Source organism: Ostrinia furnacalis, unplaced genomic scaffold (assembly GCF_004193835.3).
Source record: "Ostrinia furnacalis isolate ACB-3 unplaced genomic scaffold, ASM419383v2 OfSCF0155, whole genome shotgun sequence".
Lineage (NCBI taxonomy): Eukaryota > Metazoa > Arthropoda > Insecta > Lepidoptera > Crambidae > Ostrinia > Ostrinia furnacalis.
In genome coordinates, this window is record NW_021130394.1 from 234,435 (window position 1) to 261,356 (window position 26,922).

The 26,922-nt window shown below is 36.9% G+C and overlaps 1 protein-coding gene across 1 annotated transcript in view; it reads left to right on the plus strand.

Annotated features, from left to right (window-relative positions):
• Positions 1-22,302, plus strand: part of LOC114353094 (otoferlin) — a 132,548-nt gene extending 110,246 nt beyond the window's left edge. Inside the window, exons 9-26 of the mRNA XM_028304925.1 lie at positions 2,076-2,232; positions 10,476-10,662; positions 11,013-11,199; positions 11,370-11,493; positions 11,580-11,854; positions 12,056-12,246; positions 13,101-13,298; positions 13,382-13,498; positions 13,579-13,731; positions 13,817-14,017; positions 14,119-15,507; positions 15,588-15,722; positions 15,863-16,305; positions 16,387-16,676; positions 16,779-16,977; positions 17,104-17,342; positions 17,567-17,846; positions 20,792-22,302. Of these exons, the coding sequence (XP_028160726.1) occupies positions 2,076-2,232; positions 10,476-10,662; positions 11,013-11,199; positions 11,370-11,493; positions 11,580-11,854; positions 12,056-12,246; positions 13,101-13,298; positions 13,382-13,498; positions 13,579-13,731; positions 13,817-14,017; positions 14,119-15,507; positions 15,588-15,722; positions 15,863-16,305; positions 16,387-16,676; positions 16,779-16,977; positions 17,104-17,342; positions 17,567-17,846; positions 20,792-20,972 (4,946 nt within the window). The 3' untranslated portion in view covers positions 20,973-22,302. The remainder of the gene's footprint in view (positions 1-2,075; positions 2,233-10,475; positions 10,663-11,012; positions 11,200-11,369; positions 11,494-11,579; positions 11,855-12,055; positions 12,247-13,100; positions 13,299-13,381; positions 13,499-13,578; positions 13,732-13,816; positions 14,018-14,118; positions 15,508-15,587; positions 15,723-15,862; positions 16,306-16,386; positions 16,677-16,778; positions 16,978-17,103; positions 17,343-17,566; positions 17,847-20,791) is intronic.
• Positions 22,303-26,922: the final 4,620 nt, after the last annotated feature.

Here is a 26,922-nt window from a genome sequence, read left to right on the forward strand (position 1 = left end):
ACCTATTTGAGAGCTTTGAGTTTTGTATATTTTTCCCTATGCATTTGTATTTCTAGGTGATTTTATGCAGGGTAGAGACCCTATTTTAGCCACTGTACCTTTTCTGACAATATGTTTCTGTTCTATTTTATGAAAAAGGTAATAATTGACTTGTAGATATTGGCTACAAACTGCAGAAAGGCACTTTATTTCAAATCAATTTGTCGGTCAAGTGCTGTAGAAATTAGCCACAATTACCTACATACAGACAGATTCAATCATGAGTGAACTAATTGAATCTAATAACGAGGAGCTTACTGATGATGCACTTAGGATTAATTGATCTTATTAATCTCTGGCATTTGCATAAACACATTAAATTAATGCGGAACTAATGCTTGATTGATTAGCCTGAAATACATATGCATTATATTGAGTGTTGCAAGTGTTACGGTCTTATTCATAATCATTTTTCACATTTTATCAAATGCTTATTAGAGGTTTATAAAACGTTTGATAAAAATTGTTATTCATAATCGTCATTTAGCGCTAAAATCCTCTTTTATCTGTGTGATAAGTTATCGAGAGCTCGGGCCTTGTTTAAAGCTCTAATAAACCTATTTTAACCTAACTTTTATAAATGTCATTTCATATGAATGTCACTTCGTTGGTTTATTTATTCAAAATATCCTTGCTGTGATCCTTGCTTGTGAAAATGAATGCTATAAATGCAATTGTGCATTTAGCCAATAATGCCGACCCAGCGCGACGTAGAAAGCTCTACCGCCAACGAAGCAACCCATTCGATTTGCGGGACCTAAATTTTAAAATAAAATATAGGTTCAATAAGGACACAGTGCGCACCATCATAGATTTGGTGGAAGATGATCTGGTTCAGAGCGCTAGAGGTGGTGGCACGTGTCCTGAACTGCAAGTTTTAGTGGCCATAAGATGTTGGGGACGTCGTGAGGTAAGCACAAAAAAGTGTTTTATTTTATCCCTTTGTCGTGGCTGCTATAATTATTTTCATACATTTTCAGGTACAAGATGATGCTGGTGACCTCCATGGCCTAAGTCAGCCGACAGTGAGCTTTTAGGCGGTCTGTTCTCCTTCGTCATGGACATAATTAGTATCCGATGTAACTAGCCGGGTCGTCGTAAGAGCTTATTGCAGAGTACAGGGTAAGAGGTACAGAATCCAGAACATACAATCCCAAGTTTTATAAAAGTTTGATAAAACTTGGGAGTTGATCGAAAAAACCGAAAACTTTATTAAATTTTCGTGCCAAATGTCAATGTCAGTAAGTAAAACGTCACAGCTGCCAATTTTTTGTTTTTTTTTTCTGCGATTTGTCTATGATTTTACATGGTCCATCAAGTTAAATCACCAAAAAAGCTGTTTTCGTTCATTCTTTTTGTATAGTCTGTGGAAAGAAAATATTAAACTCTGTTTTAGCTATCAAAGGTTTATAAACGATTATGAATAACGTTTTTTATCAGAGGTTTATAAGAGTGTTTTAAGCCTATCAAACGTTTTAGCTAATGTAGGTTTTAAACCTATATTAGCATTTTATTATGAATAAGACCGTAAATATCTAAAAGGGTGTAATGAGTACACTTGCACATAGAAGAGGATAAACAAATATATTTTCTGAGGGCTTCTTTATATAACAAACATACCAATTGCCCAAGTTTAAGTAAGTTAAGTTATCATACGTTCTTACTTACTTTTTAATTCACAAACAGATATTAACATCTTTATTTATTTTCAGAAATTTTGACACACATATACATATTATAACAAAAGTGAGTGTATTGACACACTAGAAAAAGTGGACAAAAAAGGTCCCCAACTCAGCATAAGTCATAGATGTGTATGCCACGACACTGAAGACTGCGTAAACTATAAGACTAGGCGCAGACCATCGATTTTTAGGTTAAATTGTAAGAAGAATCGGCCAAATCAAATCGGTGTAATGTGCGCACTTCCATACATGCCCATAATGATCAACTGCCCGACTAAACTATGGGCCGACGAAAAACCGATGGTCTGCGCCTAAGCTAAGATTGAGAATTAACCAACCGTTTGTCCACAGACCGTCAGTTCTACCACAAGTGGGCCCTGCTCACGGACCCCGACGACGTGGCTGCGGGCCCGAAGGGCTACCTGAAGTGCGACATCAGTGTCATCGGCAAGGGAGACACCATTAAGGTCCCGCCGAAGAGTGAAAAGGACGAAGACGATATCGAAGCGTAAGTACTCTTACCTTTCTAAGATCACCTCTTTGCATTCTGAGCGAGATATAGCGGGTTACCTATATCGACTTTCGATATTTTGATGGTTCGATATTCTGAACGTTCGATATTTTGAGCATTCGATATTTTGATCGTTCGATATTTTGATCGTTCGATATTTTGATCGTTCGATGAAACGTATTCGATATTTTGATTTTCGATCATTTGTCATTCGATATGGCGTAGGTAACCCAGATATAGCGTATGACGTCGACAAAAAGGTTGTCAATTGTTACCAGGTATTAAATCGGTTTTTCGACTGGTCACACTAAATCGCAAGGTGATGTCGTATAATTCACACACCCTGAAGCCCAGGACAGTTAACAGTGCTGATTAGAACATTTGTAAGAAAAACACCGCAGGGCAAGACTGCTTAATTACAAACATTGTATCTTTAGTAGAATGTAAATTATATTTTTGTTCGCTCAGTTTAATGAGGATGAAAGGGAATACTTAATAGGATTTTTATCTTTTTAGGACATTGTTAACATCTATAACATAAATCTACTTTGCACTGGTTTTGCTGATTCATATCAGCTCTTTGTAAACCTTACAGACTTATCTTTTATCGTACAAAGAACGTGTTGGATGATGGAGCGAGCTTGAGAAGCTCTACTTATACTTATAAGCTTTTGGATTGTCTGTTTGTACATAAAATAGGCAAGGAATTTATCTGCGTGGCTGTATAAAAGAACGATTAGTAGGAATATCGATTTCATAAGGTGGATGCTTATTGCTTACATCACGGCTTCTGGTTCGATGACAGTAGAGTGATGATTTAGAAACTATGTCTTTACTTTTGAATTTTACCTACCTACATCATAAAACAACCAATTAAGTATTTTCATCGTAGTGATTCAAAAATGATTTCGATTATTTTCGACAGCTTGGTCTTGAACTTGATTTACTATTATTATTAAATGCAATTGGATTCGTTCCCTCTTATTCATTAGCTGTTAATAACTTGCGAAGACTCCTTTTCTGAGTCCACAAACTTTCAAAACAAATCACCTCCATATTCTTGCGAATTCATATTGAGACAGTACAGACTAAAGTTGACTCAAATTCAGTATGGAGATGATTTTATTTTAAGAAGTCATGTCACAAGTGTTATTAGAACATCCATAGAGCACTCCATAAAGCTCAAATTCATCATCAAACTCAAATTATTATATTATCAAATGCTTTATTTAAATTACACAAATTAGTGTTTTCTATCTACATCTTTATTGAGATGTTGGACTATTATCTCTAAGCATTAATTTATTACGAAAGTTGTTATTAATTATAGGAAGTTGCTTGTTGTTACATCAGATAAGATACAATTAATTACCTTCAGCTATCTTATCTTTTGGATCGATACCGGCAGATATTATCCGAATGATCTTGTGGATACAGAGTGAAAGTGAAATTTAAATCCTGTTCACTAATTTATTTAGAAAGTCCTCTTACCTAAAGAATTTAAAATTATTTAGCTCAGCTGGAGAGGTTAGCGGAGATATTTTCTTAATGATAACTTAAACATAACCAGGAAAATTAGCTAAGTAGACACACATCTATGACAAACTCCGTTACGCTTACCTCAAAAGCCACGCTTATTCCTGTAGCCTTGGATAAAGCCATATTATACAGCTTTCTTACACTACAATTTTATAATTATTGTGATTCTAATCCAATACCAAGCAAGATAGCCCTAAAGATAAACTTAATTGATGTAATATATTCCTAAGCATCGTAATTAATCTAACTGCTGGCAATAACGTGAAACGATTAGACACACAAAGCACTAATAGTATTTGGAAAGTTAGCAATTGACAATTAACCGTTACAGCTCAGGGTACTACAAGTACCTAATTGACGTTTAAATTATCAGGAACATTGGGCTGCGACTTTGTAGGTACGCGTTGATCCTGTTTTATTCCGTAAGGGGTGGAGTTTCGTAAAATCCGTTCTTAGTGAGCACCTAAGTTCTAAAAGGAATCCCCGTGCATAATTTGAGACTCCTAGCACTTGTAGTTTCTGAGATTTTGTGATGAGTATGTGAGTCAGTCAGTGACCTTTAGCTTTTATTATAAGAAATCAGTGGTGAGTCGTCAAGCTAGCTATTTTCAGGAGTCCAGTGATGATTTATTGGATTATTTTCTGGATAGATGAGGCGTGGAACAGTAAATCAATAGGTAAGTAGAAGACTCAATGTTGTCTCGTCCATTAATTGTACTCAGATTGCTTGTTGTCCTAAGGATTTGAAAACCTATTTTATCTTTTTGTCCTCTGGATTTTCCAAGTCCCTGGGAATTGAAAGTGCATGGTTTAGTTCAGTTTTTGTAGAATCTTGAATTATCGCTTCTTGTGTTCACGGCACATCTTTGCCGCAGATCGAGTTTAATTTTTTTGGATTAACTAAATATTATATTCGTACAAATGTTTTCGTCGGTCTTTAGGGATTATCATATTTTCTTTTGGTTCTAGGTACGACTATTTCGGCTAATTGTGTAGTGCATATCTACTTAGATATGCTTATAAATCCATAATCAACAATTAAATATTTACACTAAATTTCAAATACATTACACCCACCCACTTCTTTCGAGGACTTGTGGTGACAACAAACTTTCATAAGATACGACATTTCACTAGAGGTACTTAGAGAGAGAACAATCATTATATATTTTTTCGTGTACCCTACAGATGGATCAATATTACCACAATATTAATTAAGGTTTTTGTAAGTTTTTAAAGTTAGGACATCGTGGCTTTCTAAGGTAAATAATTATGGTAATACAAACCAGTTGGACCGCACCTGCGACACAAGATATGTGTCGAAAGATGAGTTTTAAAGGCACATCAAAGTCCACTTTGTTTATTCATTATGTGAAACCTATTAACAAACATTTTCGTAGGTTACGAACATTCTGCAGGCTGGCATCTAGAAGTCTTGACCGTTTAACGAAGAAATGGTTTCAACCACCGTAAGTCTAAATGTGTGTGCGTATAAATGTTAAATACAGGGTGACAGGTAAAGCGATACATTCCTTGAAAGGGGTTAAAGTAGAGCTTATTTGCAGTCATTTAAGTCATATGACACCATGTCCGAAACTTGTTCATTTCCAAGTTATTCAAGATTTTAGTATTTTTTAAAAAATCTCCAGTTTTTATGTTAAAATGTACCCTTGTAATGAAGAATACGAAATAATGTTAATTTTTTTGTTGTATTCGTATAGCTAAATAACAAGATTGACATTTTAAATTAAAATTTGCAAGAAAGAATCGTCATTACTCAAGTAAAAGCTAAAAAACCATGTATTATTTTGCAAAAAAAAATTGTTTTAGGTAATTAAACGAAGAATTTCCAAGAAAAAATGTATGGAATGTTGTGTACAAATTACAGAATTTAGTTCCTTGATTCATTAGCTATTCAAAAAGGTACAGGTGTTTAACAAACACTACATAATTATTTTTTTATTTGAATTTAAACGTCTAGTAAGATACTTTCATAAAAAACTAGACGTTTAAATTCAAATAAAAAAATAATTAAGTAGTGTTTGTTAAACACCTGTACCTTTTTGAATAGCTAATGAATCAAGGAACTAAATTCTGTAATTTGTACACAACATTCCATACATTTTTTCTTGGAAATTCTTCGTTTAATTACCTAAAACAATTTTTTTTTGCAAAATAATACATGGTTTTTTAGCTTTTACTTGAGTAATGACGATTCTTTCATGCAAATTTTAATTTAAAATGTCAATCTTGTTATTTAGCTATACGAATACAACAAAAAAGTTATCATTATTTCGTATTCTTCATTACAAGGGTACATTTTAACATAAAAACTGAAGATTTTTTTAAAAATACTTAAATCTTGAATAACTTGGAAATGAACAAGTTTCGGACATGGTGTCATATGACTTAAATGACTGCAAATAAGCTCTACTTTAACCCCTTTGAAGGAATGTATCGCTTTACCTGTCACCCTGTATACACGAGACGGAACCAAACGGTGAGATTAAACGGGGTTTGGTACACCCTGTATAAATATATCTCAATTGCAGGCACGTGCAAAATCTATTTAGCCTACGCCCGCCGAGTCCTGAAAGTTATGAAAATATGTAAATTCGCGACACGATTTTTGCTACTCATGATTTTTACTTTTGGATTGAAAACTTCAGACTAAAACTTACTGGCGTGATTTTCCGCCATATTAAGTAGTACGAGTGGGATAAAGTTTTGAACATCTGTGAATTTGGTGTAATTTTCTTCGGATGAGTAAAATTCAATTTTATCAACATTATTTTGTCGGCGTAACAAACTTTTAGGTCATTTTGAGAAATACCGTCTAAAGCTTGTAGTATTACGCGTACAAATATCTTTTAGCAGTTATTCAAGAGTATTTTTCGTCAGTCTCTTAAAAAAACTTAATTATGTTAATTTATAAGACCTTACCTTTGTTTGTTTATTAATGTGGCAATATTTTAGTTACATAGTTCTACCTAACAGAAAATTAATATTTGCTATGTGGTGAAGCAAAGCTTTCAAGTATGGTGTTCCTATTATTACATTCTCCTGAAGCAAGAAACTAACTTTAATCACCTTTTAATTGAATATTAATAATATAGACCGTAGCCAATTCCCTATAATACGTGCGAGCAAATTTTGGCACCAAAGTGGGAATTTTAACCGCTGTAATTAATCTACTAAGGCTGAGTTGCACCACCTTATCTTAACCGTAACATTAACAATAATGCTTTTTGTATGGAGTTTGACAGAATTTTGATGTTTGTTAAAAAAGTTAAAGCAAGATTTAAAGTTAAAGTTAAAGCAAGATGGTGCAACTCAGACTAAGCGTACGTTGCGGTACAATCTAATGAAATGATAAGTAATCTTGATTATATTGGCGGTTAAGAAGCGTACGTTTTTAATATTTGACCAAAAAGGTTACAGTTGATTGATTGATTTTGATTTTGATTTTTGTTGAAATTTTAGGAATGTCAAAAAAGGGTAATTATGTACTTGAAAATACAATGAAAAATGAAAGCGTACTAAAAAAGGTCGGCCTGAGGCTTCACATACCTTTCATACTTTAGGGTTTGCCAGAACATAAGTGAAATATCATCAGAATTACATCTCCTGAAACATGTTAATGTAAGAGAGAAAATAGAAAAAATGATCATTCAGTATCAACACTTATCATAAACAGATCTTTAAAAATGGATGTACACAATGATACTGAAAAGGTATCCACTCAGCATAGTATCGTAGCATCTCAGTAGGTAGATAATGTCACGACCCTGGTCTTCCGTGTCAATTTAAGTACCTAGTTAAGTGTAATCCATGATTCAATGCGCATAAACCTTTGAAATTGTTAGGTGTTCATATTGTATCCGAATGAGTGTGCGTGTGAAACCAGGCGCCTAATGCTTGTGGCGTAGGAACATAGTCTTACAAAAAAGATAGCGCCCTAGTTTACGTTACATTGGCTTTGAAATATTATTATGTTCGTAGATATATCTACTTGCATACTTATGTTATTGAAATACCACAAAAGGAATCATACAGATTTATAAACTTTATAAAGTAAACACTTTGATGGCTACTTGGCTACTCAACAAAAACAATTTTCGAAAACATTCAACTGTTTGTTTCTTAGACTTGGTACAGACGAGTATAACGCGTAATGTAATGTATCGTGTAATGTAAGACCGGGTCCAGACGGGTGTAATGTGTAATGTAAAATTAGAAACAAAGAAGAAAGAAAGAAAGATACATTTATTACAATGGACATCACACAAATACAGGCAATTACATAGACAAATTACGTGTAATGTACTCGTAACAAGAATTCTACGTGTGGACGGCACTACGAGCATTACATGTACTGCCCATAATATTTACATTACATTACACGGTGGATTACATTACGCGTTACACTCGTCTAGATCCGGCTTTATGGAAATATTAAAGGCAGCACTTTACATGTAATTCTCGTAGTGCCGCGATGCCGTCCACGCGTAGAATTCGTTTTACATTACACGGTAGATTGCATTACACACAACACCCGTCTTGACCCGGCCTTATTCAGCAGCTGTTTCAGAAATAATTTTGAATTTCAAGGCCAAATAACTTTCGGATCTTTCAGAAATTTGAGTTATACAGAAGTGGCAATAAGCGAAGTTACAGTAATAAAGCTTTTACGCCTGTAAGGTCTGGGGTTACCATGCGTCTGGATTTGACAGGACATAATTATGACTTCTTAGATATAGACTTTCGGCCATCCTAGAACTCTTTTACGTTAAATATTTGTATGGGCTTTTGCACTATAGGAAAATAAATAACAAAAGAAGATAGTTCATTTTTAGAATAAATATCCGTCTTTTAACCAGGACTTCCCAAATTACAAGATGGTGACCCTAGTAGGACCACTCCCGAGAGATGTGAACCCGGAAAATAATTTCATCCTCCACCCATTTCGGGGTTATGGTTTAAGAGATGTTTTCATTCATTTATCTTTTATGGAGGGGTCACTGTAAATAAAAACATGGTGTATGTACACCCTTAGTTGGTTTTATGTTACCTGTTGCCTTTTATCCCCATACACTTATAAAACACCTAATAATTTTAGGCAATAAGATAAGATCTTCTGAGACAGTTTAGGCTTAAAAATGGACAAAATGAGCTAAACTTAACGTTAATAACTTAAAATCGTTCGTGTAAATTCATGATAGTGCTTTTATTTTCTTTTTCTTTTTAATAATCCTACCTATCATATCACAGAAATTGAATAAACTTTTCTGGTGCAATAAAATGTAATTTTATTGACCAACCATTATAATTGTACCGGATAATAATTGCAAAAGTAGAAACCGGGAATTTACAATAAAATTCATTCCATTTCAGGCAATTTTATTCGATAAAAATATTATTCGGAACTCGCAAGGTACATTTAAAATTATTAATTTTGGTTTTACACGTTTCACTGAATTAATATTCATTTCGATGAATATCGGCCAATGAAATACCATGACCTCTGACCTCTCTCTATAAATAAATAATTGATATAGGTTAGCGTACTTACACGTTTGCAATATTTGCAATATATTGCCACAGAATATTGCACAGGCACAAAATATTATACCTACATTATACGAGTATGTAGTACTATCTTAGGCTTTGTTTTCCTTGTGGTTTTTAAGGCACTACCCATAGGATTACATTATTGAAAATTGCACGGCTAAACGTCTCCTAAATTTTGAAAAGTCGTCACTTCTACGAGTACGTACTTACATACTATGGAACCTGCATCACTGCTTATCTTTATGCTTGACCTCAAGATACTTTTTTGCAGCCAAACTTAGTAATGTTGATAAAGAAAAATATACTAATCAAATTATGTAGTCAAGATGCTTAGATAATCTGATTAAATATTTTTAAACACCCTGTATTCGGAACGATTTAAGCACCAATGAACAATTACTTAATCCTACTGTTCGGTGCTTAATTCAATTCGATTGATTATTGTGTTTTCTATTGTATTTAAAGTATCCTAACCGTGCAAAAAGAAATACCTACGATGTATACCTGTAATTGAGGCCATATATACTCAACATCAAATAAACCGTACCTTCCGCGACGCAAACTTCAACGATTTTCTCCTGACACAATCATGGTGCCCCAACAATATTGGTGTTATTTGAAAGCCCAATAAATATCCTTAAAGAAAAACACATTTAATTTCTTAGTAAATGAATAACATAATATACCATAAATGTGACTTGAAAAAATACCTCACTTTGGGATCAATTAGACCAATTTTTATGATTATAAAACCAAATAATGATTCCACGTGTCCTCCTTAACAGATGGTTAGCAATTAAACCCAACTTAACAGTCTTATAGCCATAAAAGTTGGCTCTAGCGTAACTACCTATTTTTTGAAGAAGTGACTTTGGATCCTTCTAAAGACACATTTTTGGGTTAAAAACCTTTCCTTTAATGCAATGAAGGTTAGAACTAGGATTTAATGGTAATATTGGTGGGAAGTGGGGATGCATACGTTTGAAAATGCTTGTCGCTGGAGGTGCGATTTATTTGACGTCGAGTGTATTTTATGTATCATGTGTTAACCCTGTTAAAATGTAGGTATGTACTGTATGTAACTTTGTTGGTGTACCTACCTAATACTTAAATAAATAAATATCCTCTAGGAACCTTCTCCTGCCTGACGGGGTGCCGTTCGAGAGACAGCGCGCGCGCTTCATATTGAAGGTGTACAGAGGTGATGGGCTACCGAAGATGAACTACTCCCTCATAGCCAATGTGAAGAGGGCTTTCACCGGGGAGTCTCATGACCTGGTCGACCCATACCTGCGAGTCTCCTTTGCTGGGATGACAGTAAGTACTACCAGTCTAATTTGATTTATTCTACAGTGTAAAAGGCAGCAGTTATGATTTTTCCCACAGAAAGGGTATAAAATTGAAGATAATTATGAACAAATGCGTGTAACCATTAGCCCTGTATAACTTTACTTTAACCCTACTCGTACCTAAGCATTTATATCATTACATTTTCATGGTTCAGCAAATTGTTTTATAACAAATTATGTGAAAGTGGCGAAAGATATACGACGATTTATACATATACATAAATTGGTTCCCGAAAAAATAGTAAATGTTCCTCTGGATCCCAGTACGTTTTTCCTGGAAGTTCGCTCTGGAGCCCAATAACTCGTTTTCCTCACCAGGGTTCGACATCGGTAAAGAAGGCCTGCTACAACCCGGTGTGGAACGAGCAGATCGTGTTCAACGACATGTTCCCGCCGCTGTGCCAGCGCATCAAGATCGAACTGAACGACGATGACCCTCTCCATCCTCACGTCATCGGAACCCATTTCATTGACCTCAAGACTATCTCCAACGATGGAGAAAGAGGTACAGAATCATCTTTTCTCAACATTTTCAGAACATTTTCTGATGGAAAAGGTATCCAAACTATAAAATGTAGCACCTACCTCTGCCATGTTTTAATGTGCTTTTTTTCAGGGGCAAGACTTGGTACAATTATGTCATAAGCTGGATCTTCACTTTTTATCTTTTTGCAGGCTTTCTTCCTACATTTGGCCCCGCTTACATATACTTCTATGGGTCCACTCGCGACTACAGCTTAATTGATCAGCATGCCGACCTCAATACTGGAATGGGCGAAGGCATAGCCTACAGAGCTAGGTATTGTATTGTACTTAACATAAGAAAAAAATTTACAGCCAAAAATACAAAAGAACAAATAAATTGTATCTGTGTACTGTTTTCAGGGTCCTTATTTCTATTCGTACTGAGATATTAGATGGAATTGAATGCCCAGCATCGGAAGTGGAAATTGAGCCAGTGCCTCCTCTGAATGAGTTGGCCTTTGAAAAGAACGAGGAATTCTTCCTCTTCGCCAGCGTCTTTGACGCTAACATGATTGACAAACGACTGGTCGACAAGCCTCTGCAGTTTGAGATCAGTCTCGGGAATACCGGGAATACTTTGGATGGACACGTTGACGCGCTGAAAAAGCCTCAAGAGCTTGGACCAGATAAACTTGGTATGTACTATTAGAGATTCAGTAGAATCGAGCAGCATGATCTTATTACGACGAGATAGGTAGTGGAAGTAAACCGTAGAGAGAAACACCATTTCTGAGTAAGAATGTTTAGTAATGTTCATTACAATTTACAGGAACTTTGCTTGTAAGATTTTTCTATTACAGTTAATTAATTTACTTACTGATATGTGCTGTGTATAGATGAACTAGGTGGAGACACTGGCTACTGGCAAAGCGTGACTCAGCCGGCGAAAGCGATGTCCACCGACAAGAACTATTACTACCTGCCGTATTGGGACCACAAGCAGTGCATGCACGTCCGCACCATCTGGCCAGACCACCGCCGGCGCATGTACAACTCCAACCTCATTGCTAGGATCATCGAGAAATATGTGAGTATGATTCGACTTCAGGTAAGCTAGAAACCAGGGAAATCTCTGAAAGGATTGCCACTATCATCAAAAACAATAAAATAGGTAACTTAGCACAGAAAAAAAAGGAATGCCAAAAAGCAATGTATACAGGGTGTTTCTTGTAAGGTGTCAAGCCGAAGGCAGGTGATAGGTGAGGACTAGACCTATCGATTTCACCCCCATGTATGTTCTACGATTTTTCATAGTTTAGAAGTTATCGTTAATTTTGTGATTTTTTCAAATTGTATGACCCAGTAGGCTTTAAATTTTTTTATCTTTTTTTTGGGTCGATTTTTCTCAGATTTCTTTTTTTTTGACAGATTCCCTATTCATTGCAGGTTTTTGAAAAAAATAATCAACTTCCTATCTTTGATGCAAGATACAAATTTTTTGCTAGAAACATAAAAAATATGCTTTTAGCGGAACATTCTAAAATTTTCAACTTAAAGGTTTGAAAAAAAAAAGAAATTCCATAGGTGCAAAATATTTTTAAAAACTGCGCAGTTTTCTGAACTTTCATAATAACACAAAAAAACATGTACTTAATAGGCCATTATTTTCTGTAATCGCTCCACTAAAGTGGTAAGTCGGAGATTCCGTTACATGTTTTTGACTTTCTTAGGACTAAGTAATGTTTGCAATCCCTTAAGTTTACGTTATGTAGAACACATGTTCAAAAGAACATTTTTTATCCACAACGAGGACGCTCTTGCCCTTCATCTGGTATACAATAGGGAATATGTATGGTAATAAATATATATGGTAATAATGTTTCGATTAATTTAGGTCATCACCTCGTGTAGAATGTGTTCGCTCATCATACATGCTTACAGGAGGAAGGTTTGAACGAAGTCCAGACAGCGATAGAAAATGATTGCGCTTCAGAAAACAACTGTGTGATCGTTCTGAAGTCAGTCCTGGAGTTACTTAGTGCTGCTTGCGCTAACTACGTGCGTCACATGTCTGACGCTCCACCATTTGGAAATACTAAGCTAGATCGCGAGAGGCAAAAGTGGTGCTTGTATGAACTGGTACGTATCAGACGATGCTAGAGCAACGTTTATAGTGGTTTATTTGTAAAGATCCTAATACTAAAGCCAGTTAATTATTTTAGGATCAAATAAGCACGATGTCGCGAGGACTCAAAGCGTTGGTCACCAAACATTCCATAAAGGATCGTTTACGCACCGCGCAAACTTACTTGACCAAGTTGAAACAGCTTTGCGAAGATGTAAGTACTTAACTAATTTCAGTCTTAATTTGACATTTCAATCAGCTCTGCAATATCATTTATTTATTCATCATTTTCAGACACAACCCGCAATGCCAGATATTTTTATCTGGTTGATAAGCAACGGCAAACGTTTAGCTTATTACAGGATTCCGGCGAGAAATATAATGTTCTCAGATGTAGCTGAGGAGTCTGGCAAATATTGTGGGAAAATGCAGACACTCTTTATGAAGGTAATTTCAAATACCAATATAGGTAATTATAATCGACAAAACACTGTGCATGTACTGATTTTAATTATTCTATATTATTCAATAGTGGCCAGGGAAAAAGTCATCAACACCAAGCGGCTGGGCAATACCGGCAAAGATACAGATATACATGTGGCTGGGCGCAATACAACATAAGAAACACTACATAGATGGCCTGCCTAAAGGCTACGAACTCAGTCCTGAGTTGAAAAATGCCGATAAACCACGATCATGTGCTCCTTCAGCATTATTTTACGCCGAGAAACACGTAAGAATCTTTTAAGATTATTTATATCTCATATTTTAAATTTCTTTGCCTACGAGTGTGAGTATGCTGCTCTATTACCTAACTAACATCTTTTTTTCCAGAACTTCCAAATGCGCGCATACATCTATCAAGCCCGGTCACTGATTGGCTCGGATTCGTCAGGACTATCAGATCCATTCGCAAGAGTGGTAATCAATGATGTGACCTTAACGACGCAAGTTATCGATGAAACACTAAGCCCGACATGGGATGAACTTTTAGTTTTTGACGATATTTTACTATACAGCACAATGGAACAAATAAAATCTGATCCACCGACAATAGTCATTGAAATATTTGATCAAGATAACGTGGGAAAATCTGAATTTATCGGACGTACGCTAGCTAAACCGCATGTGAAAGGTTTTGAAGATACATATGAAAGACCTCAATTCCCACCTGCGCTAGAGTGGTACGAAGTCAGCCGCGGAGGTGACAGAGCAGGAGAACTTCTGGCTGCATTTGAAATACTCGAGATTCCAGCTAAACAAACATCATCAGTACTACCCGAACTTCCAACTCCAAGAGAACCGAACGGAAAACCACCGATTGATGCCAATAAGGGACCTATCCTACCTGTTCCAAGAGGCATACGGCCAACTTTGTCAAAATATCGTATCGAAGTTCTATTCTGGGGGTTGCGTGATCTTAAACGCATTCACCTTCTCAGAGTTGACAGGCCCAGGGTGGATATTGAATGCGCAGGTCATATCATTTATTCCACTGTAATACAAAATGCTAAACGAAATCCTAACTTCACTAACCCCATTAAATTTGTTGATGTGGAATTGCCTGATCAAGACCTATACCGACCACCGTTGACAATAAGAGTCGTAGACTGCCGTAGTTTCGGCAGAATTACGCTCGTTGGCACTCATACCATTAACTCAATACACAAATACATTTACACTCCAATGAGTAAACGTGATAGAGAAATCGAAGACAGGAAGAAGTCATTAATACAGTTACAAAACGTTGATTTACGGGCAAATTGCATTGTCCCAGATGATGGTATCACGGTTGAAAATCAAAAAGAAAATTGCCCATTACTGGTCCGTGAAGTGCGCTCTGCACTTTCTTATGGATCGGGTGTGAAGCAGCCTATAAGAAAGAGGTTTAGTAAGCGAGAGGCTAAAAAGAGGAAACCAAGTACTGACTCGGTTTTAGGTGACGATGAAAGCAGCAAGGACTGGTGGACCAAGTATTTTGCATCTGTAGAGTCCATGATTGAACAGGGCAAAGAAGCCAAGAGGGAGCGCCAAGGATTCAATCAACCAGTTCAAATGTCATATGTTGACGAAACTCGTTCACCACGTGACGAAATGCATTCACCACGGGGAGAACGTGATGCTAGACGTCGTCGCCCTACTTCCCCACGACCCGGTGTGGCACGGCAAATTAGCCCGACCATGCTGAAGAAAAATGCTATCCCAAGCTCGGCACTGACTAAGGTAGGTATATTGTTTGGCCAATGATTCATGAAATGTTATTATTTATCTGTATTAGTTCATAATGTAAGTTAATGTTTCAGATTATTCCTCACGAATTGGAAGCTGTACCCGAATATGACGAATTTAAGGAATGGCTCCAGTCTTTCGATCTTTACCGCGGGAAAAAGACTGGGGATGAAGCAGAAGATGACAGTCGTGTCGTCGGAAGCTTCAAGGTATCTAGTTTATGTTCCATTCCATCTTTTCTGCTTCATCTACATTGATTGTTTAAAAAAAATGGTATTAACAGTTTTATGTTCATGGTTTTCTGGTTGTAGGCTTAAAAAATATTTAAATCGAATAATTATTCTTCTAGGGAGCCCTCAAAGTGTACAAGTGGCCTCTACCACGTGGAATTGACGACCATACGGTAATGGGATTCGATCCGAATTTCGGGTTCTTCCAGGGAGTCCCAAATAATGAACCCATACATGTTCTAGTCAGGGTTTACATTGTCAAGGCTACTGATCTCCACCCGATGGACTTAAACGGTAAAGCCGATCCCTACATAGTGTTGCACTTAGGATCGAAGAAAATAACTGATAAAGATAACTACGTATCGAAACAATTGAACCCGGTATTCGGAAAATGCTTCGAGATTGAGGCCACGTTCCCACAGGACTCCATGCTAACCATCCAGGTCTTAGATTGGGATTTGCTTGGCTCTGATGACTTAATTGGTGAAACCAAAATTGATCTGGAGAATCGTTTCTACAGTCGCCACAGGGCAACATGCGGATTGCCCATGAAATATGAAGAGTAAGTAAATTTTCAATTTTACAAATGCATGTTTATCTCTCAATAGTCTCAATGGTATTTATAAATGCTTGTGTTATTTAGACAAGGTTACAACCGCTGGCGTGATTCTATGAAGCCAACACAGATTCTGGCCAAACTCTGCAAAGATGGAAAGTTAGATCCTCCCATTTACGAGCATGGGAGAGTGAAGGTTGGACGCACGGTGTTTAATATGCCGATGGATGATACGGAACTGTTTTCCAACCCTGACACCATTGAAGAACAGATGGCATTGGCCGTATTGCACCGCTGGGAGGAGGTGCCGAGGGTTGGAACCAAGCTTGTTACTGAGCATGTTGAAACCAGACCTCTTTATAATCCCAATAAGCCAGGTATGCACAATACTCTCAAAATTCAATTAATTTATTCAATTTCTAAGCGATCAGTGCACGAAATTGCCTTTAACAATGTTAACATCATCAAATATTTAATAGGAATCGAACAAGGACGTCTGGAAATGTGGGTGGATATGTTCCCAATGGATATGCCTTTGCCAGGCCAACCTGTGGACATTGCTCCTCGTAAGCCCAAATCCTATGAGATGAGGGTGATTATCTGGAACACTGATGACGTAGTATTGGAAGACGACGCATTCTTTACTGGAGAAAAAATGTCTGATATATATGTGAAAGGGTAAGTGCGATGAACATTAAACCATATCTAGTTTGAGAAGAATAAGTTCAATAAAGATATGAAATATCATCTTTTTTCGTTTAATACTTGCAATAATAGTCTGAATTCTGATTTTTGTGTTTTTAGATGGTTGCGCGGTCCTGATGACTGTCAATCCACCGATATTCATTACCGTTCACTTACTGGAGAAGGCAACTTTAACTACCGTTTCATATATCCATTTGATTACCTGGAAGCTGAAGAACGTATAGTGATATCCCGAAAAGAATCTGTCTTCTCCTGGGATGAGACAGAGTGCAAGATACCGGCTCGACTCGAACTGCAAGTTTGGGACGCTGACCACTTCTCAGCTGATGATTTCCTGGGTAAGATTTTCGTTTCGTTTTTATTGTTAAAATAGCATAATTATTATCATCTATCACTATCATCATTACCTGTGATATACCTAAGCGTGTTTAGTGTCAGAAGCGAGTTTGTTATATTTAATTGGTATCGGCATCATAATCATTACGTAGAAGGAGACAGGCTACGCTATGTCTCCTTCGACGTAATTGACAAGTGGAAGGCTCAAAGAGAACTATATCCACAGGCGCCATTACACTGGACCTTAATAGGTTCCCGCGTGGAGCCAAGTCCTCGAAACTGTGCACTCTAGAGATGCTCCGGAGTGACGGATCTGTCCCTATGGTTAACATCTTCAAGCAAAAACGCGTCAAAGGCTGGTGGCCTTTCTACATCAAGCGCGATACCGAAGAAATGGAACTGACTGGGAAGGTGGAAGCGGAGATTCATCTACTGACCAAGGAGGAAGCAGAGAAGGTGCCGGCCGGCCTGGGCCGCAACGAACCAGATCCTTTGGACAAGCCCAAGTATGTACCTACCTAGCACAGTCACTAAAAAAAAGCTTATTGGTAGGTACTAAGTACAGTACACTGCTGATTCTTTTGGCTATTTTTAATTAACTACCTGCTTCTCAATGAATAATTTTAAGTAATTTATCCAAACAAAACAAATAGGTATTGACCATAATTGGCCTCACACAAAATAGCCTACTTACTTAACCTTTGGAGTTGTTTGGTTCTTGAATGTGAAGTTGTTTCACGTTATAATAGGGCAATTATTTTGTTTAAATTCTTAATTTAAATAAGTTAAGAATTTTATTGCTTGTGTATAAAACTCAGTTATCGCCACTAGAGGCCACCAAAAGTAGCGTAAAGAACGTTTAATTTATTTTTATGGTATCGGCGTACGTTACATACATCTTTCGATTGCTGACCCGAGACTCTTATAAAATGTATGAAAGGTTTGACTAGCCATTTGTGGCGGCCATTAGTGACCTAACGTGCCATTAGTGACACAGGGTATGTCTACCCTGCTGCGGCTTGGTCAGCGCCGAGGGCCTACTGACTTTTATTACCTGCGACTTTGGGAGGTAGATAAAGATTTATTTATAGAGTCAACGAAAAAAATTCCTCAAAATCTCTGGTTCTGACGGTTTAAGCTTTAATTTAAATTACGTTTTAGTTTTACTCGGTAGAAAAATCGGAACCATGGCCAATGATACCACAAAATGGGGAGATGTGAGACGTAACCCATTTGTGATGTAACATTGTTTTAATAAGCAGAATTTTCAAAATTGTTAACAAATGAAACATTAATAGAATAGGTAGAGTAGGTAGATAGGTTAGGTATTAACCCTCGCTGTACGAGGTGGGGTGTGACACACCCCAGTCCTTTAAAAATAGCCACAATTTTAAAAATTTGCAAGTGCTGAATTTGAAATTCTCAGTAGCTGGAATTATGACACTGCTGCTTCGATCAGCGCTGCAAAATCAGTCCAACGGTGACTACCAACTGAGTTACATGCCTTTAAAGTGCGTGTGGGTGTCACACACCCCACCTGGTACGGGACGTTGTTAAAAAGTTTAAAAAAAAACTAACAGTTTTGGTGTAATTTATATATTTTTAGCTTTGTCAATTGAATAAAATTCAATACAAATATTATTTTTCGTGATTTTTACGGTATCTGAAATTTTCAAGCACTTTTAGTCAAATGAGATGACTTTTAGTGCGAATCTGGAAGTTTAGTACTGAGATCCGAAGATGTATGTGAACATACACTTATGGGCTACAATTTATACTTGGTGATACAATTTATGGGCTACTGAAATGGAATAACATATTTTATAAATAAATAAAATTGTTACGCTCCCATTTTATGCATTGAGCATACTCATTTTCTTTCATCAGAATTGTGGTAAATTGAAAACCGATGATCAAAACAAATTTATACCCTTCCAGTTTTTAATTTACTTTTAAATTATAAGTAAATACTTGTACTTTGTTAAATAAAAACGGTTGTCATAATTAAAGGCACTAATTAAAAATTATACATAGGAAACTGATTCCTAAATTACAAGAACAACGGAAATTGTGTCTTTTTGTTTTTTTTATGATAAAAATGTTTTAATACATATTTTCAGCTCAGAGCATTTCATTTGTCATATTTGTCATAATTAAAGGTATTGTATTTGTCATAATTAAAGGCACTAATTAAAAATTATACATAGGAAACTGATTCCTAAATTACAAGAACAACGGAAATTGTGTCTTTTTGTTTTTTTTATGATAAAAATGTTTTAATACATATTTTCAGCTCAGAGCATTTCTTAAACCTAATTAGCATACGTAAATAATCAATATTAAATATTAAATTGCACCTAAAAAAATGTTGAATGAAAATTTTATCACTTTGTATATTGGGGTGTGTCATACCCCACCTGGTACGGGACGTAACTTTTAGTCACCTCGTACACGGAGGGTTAAACATTCATATTTATAAGATATTAATGCTTGTATATTTACCGCCTTAGAGTAGTAAGATAGCAATTTTACTAATAAATTATTCCACCCCTCCCTTATACCCTTCCCTGTACCTACCCTGCACAGCGAAGACACCCTTTGCCTGGTCATTCTTTTGCATTATGTGAACCTTTCACAAAACGCTGTTAATTATTTTAATTAAGTAGGTATCATTTAAGTTATCGTCTAAGAATCTCCGGTCTATATTTAAGTTTCTATTCTTCATTCATTTCATTTTATTAAAAAATAAGTTACCTAATCTATATAAATAAAAATGAATTGATGTTCGTTAGTCTGATTATAACTCGAGAACGGCTGGGCCGATTGAGCTGATTTTGGTTTTAAAATGTTTGTCGTAGTCCAGGGGTGAGCAAATACGCGCGCGATATTGTTTTTCTGTGACAGATAAAATTCCACGCGGGCGAAGCCGCGGGCGGAAAGCTAGTTTATAAAGAAAAGGTCATCTGCAGGTACTATTTATTTCAACAAGGTCCGAAAAGTAGACGGACTTGGTACTATGGCTACCAATCACATTTCAATAAATTTTAAATCTGCTGGCAAAATAAATTTTACTTAGTAGTGCTATTATAACTCCCAAGTCCGTCTGATTTAAATTAGTAAGCTCTTATTCGCCTGGGCTTACCGAACTGCTTGCCTATTACCAACATTTTGAAATTGTCGTGAATTACGAAAATACTTAGAAATAAACAATGACCTAAGTAATCTTAAACGAGCGCTTATCAAAACGAGCGGATATTCGAGTAACTATTTTTAGTACCAACCAAACTACCTAAACAAATTCTTCTTCCCTAAAACTTTTGGAACAATATTTTTTCTTCTTACAGCCAGTTAAGGCTTTTTACTAGAGCTTACTTAACAAATTCATTAGAAACTGCTCTCATATAAAAGTCAGGCGTGGGGACCTATTAAAATGATTTTTCTTCTCCCACAGCCGCCCGGATGCGTCGTTCATGTGGTTCCTTAACCCTCTCAAGTCTATCCGATACATCGTCTGGCACAACTACAAGTGGACTATCCTCAAGGCAGGAATCGTCATCGCCGTCGCCCTAATGATCCTGATGCTCGTATACGCTGTCCCGGGATACACCGTCAAGAAATTTCTTGGCGCTTAAACAACCAAGCGTTACACCAGTAGGCCTAGGATGCGCTTCGCGATATAAGAGTTTATCGCGCCATTTAATCGATTTTACACGAATTTTTGATTGTTGACATCTAAATCATCTATCTTTATCACGACGCGCATCCTAGCCCAAAAGAATGCGAAACTTGCATCCGAATTTGACCAAAACGATAACAGCTTAGACTTCCTGGGGCAAGAATGTAGCTAACAAGGTAATAAACATGTTCTTACCCAATACCTACTTACTTACTGTTGGTCTGTTGCTAAAACATGTTTCTTCAGTTTGTTCAGCAGTTTTTACCACAGAATCTCTACCTTTTCCTCCCGTCTTCAACCTCAAAAGCATGTAAAAGCCCCTCTTCAAAATTGTGGACGCAAGAGCTTCTATTTTAAAGCTCACTTTACAATTTTTAGTTTTCTATACCTAAAATGTTTCCTTTATTTTTTTATACTCTGCGTTTTACTGTTTTTTATGAAAGTATTATATCACGAATTATATTAACTGGAAAACTTGTATGTGATCTTTAAAAATATATAGATATTGGACGTATATATCATAGTTATTAGGACGATCATATCTTGGAGGCTGGTCACCATATATCAGGTCAATTTGTCGGATAAGGTTTGTAGACGTATGACATCTAATTCAGCCAAATTTCTCGTCTCTACATTGGCACAGCATCCGAATCCGACAAAATCGGACAGTGTGTGACCACTCTGTGCTCGGCCAGCTGATAGACGGGCCGAGTTAAAGCACAGGCTACACGCAATCGGAAGCTTCGCGTTTCCTGGGCGATGGATCAAATCCGTCGCATATTGGCAATCCCATAAATAAATATCTGAAATCCGATTACTTGTAGTCTACGCCTTAGTTCATGCACAATTGAGCTCAAAATAGGGGCGCATAACTAAGTTCTGTAACATCATATAACACCAGTGGTTAATTGAAGTTATGAAAATTGTAAAAGTCAGCGGATGTTATCTCTTTCTCTTGGAAAACATATTACCGTCGCTGCTGCTGGACCATGTAAAACAAAACATCTCAAATCAACTAATGCTAACGCGGTTTCTACATGACGTTTTATTTTGAGCTCCGTTTGATGCATGAACGTAGCTATGAGGGTTGTCCACACGGCTTATAAGACCTTTAGCCAAAAATATTGAATGTAGTAGTTCATAGCATTATAAGTCTCTTACGTGTTTACTATTCTACCATATTTAACAGTTGTTTAGATAAACCTATTTTGCTGCCCTCTTATTTACCTGGGCGGTACTACCCGTTCGCGCTAAGTTTGCCGGTCCGTGGAATGCGCGTCCCCTTCTCCAACCGCGATTAAACGCAAATAATTAGTGATTAAACGCAATTGAGTGTTTTATTTTACGCAAATACACAATTTTTATCAATATTAATAAATAAAAAAATATTTTCAATATAGTTTGCTAAAGTTATAGACGCTTTCCTTCGAGTGACGTCATTTTGCCAGCGGCAAACTTATCGCGAACGGATAGTAATATTAACAATAACATGTCTACCAACACCTCAATTACATCACTTCGTGTGGACTGCTCTTTTACTTTTAGGGCTCGTATTTATTATACACTATATGTATAACATAATCTTAATTATAAGTAGGCAGAAAGTTGATTAAATCCTTGCTATAATTATGATTTTCAGCATCAAAAACTTTAAATTGAACATCAAATGCTCATATGCAACACCCCCACACTACCAACGCACGAAACACACACACTTAACTTTCATTTTGATTTTTTTGATATTACAAAAACACAAAACACCTAATAACACAAAACAACAACACAAAACACTTAGGCCCAGAACAGACGGTGAAACGCAACTGCAACGAAACTGCAACTTTCTGATGATTCTGATGAATGAAACTGAAACTGAAAGTTACAAACTGGTCGCGTCATGTGAGGTCTCTCAACGGACGCTATGGCAGAAATTTAGATGCAACTCAAAAGTAACTAGCAGTTGCAGTTTCGTTGCAATTGCGTTTCACCGTCTGTTCTGGGCCTTAGAACACACTCAAACACCTACACCGCCACAGAAAATTAACATGCGCCTCAAAACACACTCCTCCCAACCCAACCGACCAGTTTCAGGGCCAGTCTGAAAATCAGCGCTGAGCTTGTAGCTCAGCATTATGCTGAGACTGGTACCTTTTGCTTACCTATAAAACTGTAACTTCTTAAGTTCAATTTTTTGTTTATAATTTTTAATTTTTCTTTGTTACTGTGTACCCATTCACATGTACTAAGTAGGTACATTATTTATTTTTAGTGTAGCAATATTTTTTTTCATTTTCATTAAGTAACACTGAAAAAAGCTGAAATAAAGTTTCTTTAAGATTTAACCGCGAACTAAATAAGTACCTAAACACATCGTTGACACCGGTAACTAAGTAATTATTATTATAGTAAGGATTTTAATCAACAGCCTTTGGTAGTATTGTAAGCAACTATGTATTTAGTATTGTAAGAACTCTTGAGAATTTGGTTTCTTCTCCACAGTGTAGAATATGATTTGTAGGGCAGGGTATTACATTCTGTTGCGGTATACCTGATTACCCAAGATTCCAGGTGCGTTACACCGATTTGTAATTCTATGAGCTGAGTTACACGTTAGTATTGGTGCTTGAGTTGCTACTCGTAATAAAATGGACCACATCGTCCGACACAAGAAATCACTGTTTGAAATACCCGGCATACACGCAATGTGTCCATACATAGGTACAGTCAACGTCAAATAGTTCGTAACACCCAAAGAGGCCAAAAAGTTGACAACACAACCTTATTCCATTTTTTTAACCGACTTCAACTAAAGGAGGAGGTTCTCAATTTGGTTGGTATAATAAAAAAGACACGTTGGGAAATTTTGGCTACTTTGGGAGTCACGAACTATTTGACGCTGACTGTACCTAAGCTTTTAAAAATAGGCCTTCCAATGCTAGATAACCCTTCGATATTTTCGCCCTATAGTACCTACCTACGTACTTGTTAAATCATTTCTTCCTAACTTTGTTCGTTTCCGGTATCGTCTGAGAACTGATTATGCATTTAGACGAAAATAAGACGTAAGAGCACAACGTAAATTTTATTTACCTATATTTTTTTATTTCCCTACACTGTGGAACTCTTCAAGACATTGTATTCGACTGTTTCTTGTGATTGCTAGGTATAATATTAGGTGCTTAACTATGAAATTGTTTTTTTGGCGTGGGTTTGAAAAATTACATATATTTCCGTTATGAGTAGAAAATCCAAAATTATAAATTGCGTATAATTTATTTAACAAAAATACTTATTATGATTTAGTATCAGTAGTAGAGAAACATATCATGTCAATGTTTTTAGAATTTTAGATCTTAAACTGTAGTTGTAAAACTTTTAACACCACTTTCAAACAAAAATAATAAACAGGAGTTTTTAATTTTAAAGTTAGAGGCGTTGTATTTCAGATTCAGAATCTTCATAGTTAGCACCTAATTAGTATTATAAGTCGTACTATTGCATTTTATTCAAATGGATCTCAATTGTTTTAGTACTTAGTTAACTTATGTTATTGGTCAAAGGTAAAGTCCGCCGCTCTGACGCTTGTTTCGCCAACATTTTGTGTTGTAATTAATAAATTAAAGATGATTTCGTTTCAAGTTGTAAAATGTTTTTTATCTTGTTAATCTTTAGTAACTACACTTTCATTTTTGTATCATTGATGTTATGTAACCATAATTATTATCTACGTGCCTACTTTTTTACTTGTCTCCTTTGAAAATTGTGTTGTATATTTAAATTATTCCTTTTTCTTTATTTGTAAACGTAATAAATTCAGCGGCGAGGCTTTAAATTAACAACTAAGCGACCTTTGGCTTTAGCAGTTAGTGTTATGATATTGTATTGAGTAAGTATGTGTATTAGCGCACACAGTGCGCGCATTTTAATCATTGAATAAATGTATGTTATTAACCATCAACCAATGTTTTATTTATAAATTAGCACGCCCTTTTCTAAGGATTGGTTGCACCATCTTACTTTCGCTTTAACAAACGTCAAAATTCTATCAAACTCCATACAAAAACAGTGACTGTTACTTTTAAAATAAGGTGGTGCAACTCAGCCTAAGTAAGTATGTGTTATCACCAATAGTTCTTGAAACTCACGAAGGCGAGTTAGCTTTACTTGTGTGTGTACGTGTACCACACATAACGATAACGATAGCGATAGCATGTCTGTCAATTTTTTTCAAAAACGAACAGTGGGTCTAGACAAAGTGCAAATTATAATCGCAAACCAGTCGAAAAGTGGTCGACAAGCCCCTTTTTTGTATGGAGTTTGACGGATTCGATTTTCGATTCGATCAAAAAGTGCGTTTTGTCTAGGGGGGCAGTAGCAAGCCACCAAACATGCACGGTATAGATGACCCACGCTGAACTGTCCCACCAAACTTAATGACAGGGGGCGCTACCATCGTTCAACTATATGGTTTCCAACATGGCAAAAATCGGAACCAGCGATCCGGTCAGGCCTGGCTCACTCCGCGCGGTACATCCGATAATTACCTACAACGAAGCGCCCCGCCGGCGGGTATTATATCAGTCGAGTGTCACGAGCGCGCCCGTCAGTTTTTTTTTTTTTTAGTAGCTTGAGGAGCTTTTCCAGCTTCACCGGGCAGAGTGGCGAGTACAGAAGGTACTCTAGCCGTTTGGCGATCGTCGGTGCGCGTGCCGACGAGGCCGAGTGTGGGCTTCGCGAAGCGAAGCCCAGGCTCGTCCGCGTCGGTCGCAGACCGACGTTCGCGATCGGGCCGTATCGAGCGCATAAGGCGCCCGATCAGTGGCGAACCCAACTAGAGGGTTGCCCACCGCGGTGTTGGACCAAAGTCCAGCCTACGGCGGGCTCACTCTAGTGGGCCCGATCGAGGGGACTACGGACGCGGCCTGAGGGCGCCACGGTAGGCTCGGACCTCGGCTCAGGCCGTGTCCGGGGGACGGATAGGGGGCGCCCGTCAGGACGCTGGCGTGCGTTGTAGTAGGTACCTAATTCTATGATCGAAGTATTATTTAAAAATGGACATAAAGAGAAAGAAATATTATTGTGCGGCGTTCGGGGGGTTACCTACGCCATATCGAATGACAAATGATCGAAAATCAAAATATCGAATACGTTTCATCGAACGATCAAAATATCGAACGATCAAAATATCGAATGCTCAAAATATCGAACGTTCAGAATATCGAAAGATCAAAATATCGAACGATCAAAATATCGAACCATCAAAATATCGAAAGTCGATATAGACGTTTTTATTAAATTTCATCTACCTTGCTCGGCTCCGGTGCATGGTTGTGTTTGGTGACATGACTGTTTTTCCTTTTTGGGACAGGCTAGGCTTATAATAGGTCCCCACGGACATTATTCTCCAAATTTATAAACTTTTCAGGCACAAAAATACTTAAGGCACACATTAACTGGCAAAACAAAACTGTACGACCAAACACAACCATGCACCGGAGCCGAGCAAGGTAGATGAAATTTAATAAAAACGTCTATATCGACTTTCGATATTTTGATGGTTCGATATTTTGATCGTTCGATATTTCGATCTTTCGATATTCTGAACGTTCGATATTTTGAGCATTCGATATTTTGATCGTTCGATATTTTGATCGTTCGATGAAACGTATTCGATATTTTGATTTTCGATCATTTGTCATTCGATATGGCGTAGGTAACCCACCGTAGACAGAGAATACTTACAGAATACAGTTTTCTCTGTCTACGAGTAAGCTATTACCGTGACAAATATGTAAAGCTCACTCGCCTTCGTGAATTGCAACAACCACTTAGGTACTTATAAATTGCTCGAACGGCGAACCAGATTTGTACAGTCGACAGCACATCCGACTATACATTTTTTTGCAAAA